Raw genomic sequence first — 5,327 nt, forward strand, 5'->3', positions numbered from 1 at the left:
AATTCACTCGCTGCTGTTCCCGCGTTTCCTCACTGCAACGTTTTGACAGCTAGTTTCTGCGGTCATCGAGTGAGATGTGTTCAAGTTTGCTTGGTGTGCGTTACACCATGCTTGTTAATTTAGTTAGCATGCCTATGTTTACAAGTTGGTACGGCCGATAAAGCTACGATCCCTATACTTCATACAGCTGTCCACTAATTTGCTATTGCTATTTGCAATCGTTGCGTTTCCTTTCGGGCGAAACTGTCACTCTCACACACACACACGCACACATATATGTATATATATATATATATATATATATATATATATATATATATATATATATATATATATATATATTGACACGTGTACTTATCTTTATCAGGCGACCACGTTTCGCCGCTTAACAACTGTAATCGCAAAGCGAGGGACGCGCCTGCATGTATCCGACGTTTCTGGAAAGTTATCGATGCTTCTACCCGGCTTTCTGCTGTCGCCGAACCTTGTGTTATCTGATTTCATCGCGTAACGCGAATGGTGTAGAACTTTGTGGAAGGCACGCAGGTCCGAACGATTAGTCTGGAGCATTCGACGACTGCTCTATAAAAGCCGACGCGCTTGACCCGCTGACCAGATTTACGACGATCGCCGACTGTGTTCGCCGCTCTCGTTGTGCTTTAAGTGTAGCCTGTTTTGTGGGCACAGGTTCGCCCAATAAAAGGTAGTTTTTGCCTTTCACAGTATTGCTACTGTGTTCTTTGACGTCACGACCACGTGACAATATATATATATATATATATATATATATATATATATATATATATATATATATATATATATATATATATATATATACGATTATTGGTATAAATTGTCTTTAGAATGTACAGGCGATCTTCAAATAATCGCAATTGGCAGACGAGATTATGTTTTAAAGCGGATCTCTTTAGCAACCAAGTCGACCTTGTGTATAGGCTGCTGAAATCTCCAACGAAGTGTGTCGTAAGTCATAAGCACGTAATTAGCGAAATTTCACGAAACATGGATACAGTGGGATTGCACTGCGGTAGCTGGTGGAGAGGTATTCAAGTGAACATTCGGGCCCGTATTCACAAAAGTGTCCTTTCGCTTGAACTTTCGTACTATTGGGGGCGAGCTCCACCACTGGAAAATCTGGCGCCACGGACGGCGTGACGTGGCATGGGGGACCACGTGGACACAGTGGCCGCTTCGGCGCAGCCGAGGCGGCCGCTGGCAACTGAAAACGAAAATTTAAAGCCTCACCTGCGCTGCGGTTCTGATTAGGTGGTGAGGCTTTACCACCTTGGGTGACTGCTTGACAACATTTCAAGTACTATAATAGGTAGTGGCTGCCTTTGGAGCTATGCAGCATGATAGGCTATTGCTGAATGATATGCTCCATGATATTGCTGCATAATATGCAGCAGCCCCGGGCTCCGTTGCGCCGGACGTACGCAACGGAGCTCGGTGTCAAGGTGTCAGCCTTATTCACAAGTAGCCGCAGGACAAGGAACTGCGTGAAGCTTGGCTCGCGAAACTTAGAACCGGCAGACAGCTGTCTGCTACAATTCCGGTATGCAGCAAGCACAGACGCGAGGAAGATTTCTGCTACGGCGCCGGGACTGCGATGTTCGGTGAATAGCAGGAAATCCGCTCTGAGACGCTTGCCCGCGCCCGCTGCCCGGCTAATGTTATGGCGGTTTGGTCTATGAACTTGTTGATGCTAGATACTGGCAAGTTCACTGGAACGGAAAGGAAGCGGCAAGACGCACATTAAAGAAAGGCATGGCATATGGTCATGTTCGTGTTATGAATTAATGCACTGGATTACGAAAAAAAAGCAGAGAGAAATCACACGCTGAGAAGACTGATGAACATACGGTGCAACGCACATTTAAAAATAAATAAATAAATAAGAAATTAATATTGCAATGTACAAGAATTTAGAAGGCATAAAAAGATTGAATCGTCGCGACGGCACATCACAATCGCCGTAGGCGTCGAAGTCTCTATAACGAAATTATTTTTGAACAGTTCAGATAGCGTCCACCCAACAATGGTTGATATAGTGTACTGTCAAATGATCATATGCTGCGGCCTAAAGCTCACGAAACGTTGCGAAAGCGCGCTCACAGCGAAAGCAAAACATAGTGCGCGTGCACATGCATGCAGACGCGCAGTCGGTCGCTGCGAACCCGTGCGATCGCTGCATTGAGGCTTCATTCTGTTATGCTCGATTTGGTTATACAGACAACCCACTATAAGAACATATTTCACATAGTTTGCTCTCAGTGTTTGCCTACCTTTCACGCAAAAAGCCGGTTCGGGAGACTCGTGGCGGCGACCGCGCGCAGCGGCGTTCACTGTACGTATTCGGCAAAGAGATAGCGTCTGTAAATGATTCTGTGCTTTCAGTTTGTACAAGATTATTATATTGACAGTCAAAAACTTCCCTCGTTTTGAGAGTATTTACATGAATGTCCAGGAAGGCTGCTGCATGGTGTTTTTATTGAGCGCCGTAAGCCACACCTATGAGGAGCACGCCGCGTGATCCCTCAAACTACGCAAGGGAGGCGCTTCCGACAGATGGCGACTCCGTAACTCCTCGCCCCCAATGGACGTCAGACTCTGGAGTTTTGCAAGACGCGTAGCGCAACCTGCCGGTACGAAGAGGCAGTAATTGAGTAGTGCGAAGCCCTGCTCCCTTGCTAAGTTGCCTATGCAGCTTGCGACTGCGAAACAATGATTTAACTAGATTTTGGTCCATATTGCGAGTGCTTTGCGCATTTAACACCCAGACAGAGAGCTATGAATTTCTACGCTAGTCGGACGCGCCGCCGAACTGCCATAAAGCGCTTACTGGCTCACTCTTCAGACTGATGGCGCAAACGACGGCAACCGCGATAGCTCCGCGCGCTACGAAGAAACGCCGTAATCGACGCTACTCTGGTGTTGTAAATTGCCATGAACGTGAAGGACGGAATAACAACGTTCAGTTTCACCGATTTCCATCGCGATAGCATGAAGGGGAAAGGCGAGAGCGCTGGATACGGGCCGTTCAAGCTTTCAGGTAATCGAATTACTTGCATTCCCCACAACACAGCGGCTCGCATGAGAAAGTGCGACAATTTTGTTCTTCTGTAATTGTGTTGCGTAGCCCTGATGGAGGACCGTGGTAACCAAGCGAAAACTCAATCTGCAACCGCCACTTCGTTGGTAACAGAAAAAACAATGTTGCGAACCATCCTGCTTATGTGCCATCGATATCGCCACCTTTTAACAGACGTCCGCCTCCACTTGACTCAACAAGTGCAACGGAGAGATTTGGCAGGTCAGCTTAACCAAACATTTTGGTTCGTCTATGAATTCAAAATCCTGTTCTAGAGCATCGTTGTATCGCGAGCTCATTTCTACTTTCGGTGTTTTGTAAGTCCTGCGCCGACAGAACAAGCACGCTTCGCAATGTGCTGAGCTTGCTCGACTGCGTTTTTCAAATGTGAGAAATAAAGTTGCTGTAGAAGCACTGGATGAGTAATTACGAAGTAACGTACGTGTGTAAAGAAAAAGTGTCGCGTTCATTTACATTAATTTGTGCCCGCTTGTTGCTCGCAGCGTCTGCGAAAAGTTCAAATTAAGGTACTGAGCGATGCTGTAGCTCCTGCGAGAAAGATGCAGCGCGTAGGCACCGTAGGATGCTTACTTTCGTTATGATCGCACGCTGTTTGCTGCCTTGGAAAACGATTTCTGTTTGCTGCCCTGCAAAAGGCTATGAAAGGATTTACGCTCTGTAAATAATTGCGAGACAAAACATTATGATAAAATACATAAATATATAGGAGATACTTAAGTCTTGTGTTCAGGACATACTCAATATGAACCAATTTGAAATGCTTAGATTTTTTATGCCGATATGCCTATAGACAAACCTGATGCTATCTGTACTTGTGAGTTGCAGCACGCCGGAAGAACACTTCAGACTTTATTTTATATTGTACACGTACTTCGCCCTGCTGAGCTTCCTTTCCGAAGCGTGGATGGGCGGATGAAGCTTTCCAGGTCCTTGATTTTTAGGAAACCGTGCCTCAACACACGAAACAGAAGGGTCCATTGTGGCCTATGCACCTTCGCTTGCGGACAGCTCTCCTTGCACTACTCAGTTCGCGCCAAGGCTCCGATGGGGGCGCTGGTGACGGGCTTTTCCGCCGCGCCGCCTGGGCAGAGTCTGAGGTCTACAGAACAGCCAGGCGTGTATCCCGACACGTTTAGGCCACGGACGCATGCAAGCCTGGTGTTGGACAGTATTATAAGCGAAAGTGGCCAGTCCATGACGGGCAGCTCTTAAGAATGAAAAGTTTGATGGATCCAACCAGCGAAGGCGCCAGGAAAGTGTGCTTTCTTCCTCTCTCAGCTTCTTTAAGAAAGCTCAGAACAGGAGTCGCGAGTGACGCGTGCCCACATGTATTGTACGAAGCCACCAACTACCCAAGAAAGGTAGCCCGAGCAGTGGTTCCACTCACCCGTGACGAGTATCCAATGCCGACGAAAACGCGACATCTTTGGTTGAGCGACACAGCTCGTCTCTGTCGCAGTTACGACGACACGAAAGCGGCAGTGAGCAGCAAACTGCACCGCACGATGCACAAGCAAGAAGGGAGCAAACAAGTAGCAGCGAACTCGCAGCCACTGCGCTACGCACAGAGCTCGCGTCGTCTGCAAAACAACACGTTTCAGACAAAGGAGTGCCAAACCGCTCACTTCGGCGGGATTGGAAGGGTCGCGCCATCTATGAGCAATCAGCAAAACTAAACGGCAAATTTACGATCGCCAGTGATTGAGCCGGGACAAAACTGTGGGAAGCAACCAGGCGGGGCTGATAAAAATTGATCCATCCACCTTCGATAGCGTGCATCATCCGTCACTCCCACCCAGCGTCTTGACGAGTCAATGAAGAAAAACCAGAATAATGGCATATGGAGAGGCATCGTTCAGGGGTCATCGTTCCAAAACACATCTCCCCGACCTGACGTAATTAAGGATTCCTTTCGCTCAATTCTATTCCTTTTTCATCGTCCACTGTCACCACCAGCCGACGGTGGTTAAGACGTAAGCGGTGCGGTGGCCGGAACGCTGACCAAATGCGCAAAAAAATAGTATTGGAATAGAAATATTATACTGTCCCGACCCAGGGGCCGTATAAGGTAAAACTATTCCAATATGTCCTTCTTTCAAGCTGCTTTTGTCAAATTTCCATAACTGCCGACGCCAGCATCGAGCGATGACGCACGGCGTTGTTTGAATACGGAAATGAAACGCTCCCCTCATTT

The 5,327-nt window shown here is 47.4% G+C and overlaps 1 protein-coding gene across 1 annotated transcript in view; it reads right to left on the bottom strand.

Moving 5' to 3' along the window:
* LOC142557720 (uncharacterized) overlaps positions 1 to 4,703 on the bottom strand; it is an 89,425-nt gene extending 84,722 nt beyond the window's left edge. The window contains exon 1 of the mRNA XM_075669765.1: positions 4,521 to 4,703. Within this exon, the coding sequence (XP_075525880.1) occupies positions 4,521 to 4,557 (37 nt within the window). The 5' untranslated portion in view covers positions 4,558 to 4,703. The remainder of the gene's footprint in view (positions 1 to 4,520) is intronic.
* Between the last annotated feature and the right edge of the window lie 624 nt (positions 4,704 to 5,327).

This window comes from Dermacentor variabilis, chromosome 9 (genome assembly GCF_050947875.1).
Source record: "Dermacentor variabilis isolate Ectoservices chromosome 9, ASM5094787v1, whole genome shotgun sequence".
In the NCBI taxonomy this organism is placed as follows: domain Eukaryota; kingdom Metazoa; phylum Arthropoda; class Arachnida; order Ixodida; family Ixodidae; genus Dermacentor; species Dermacentor variabilis.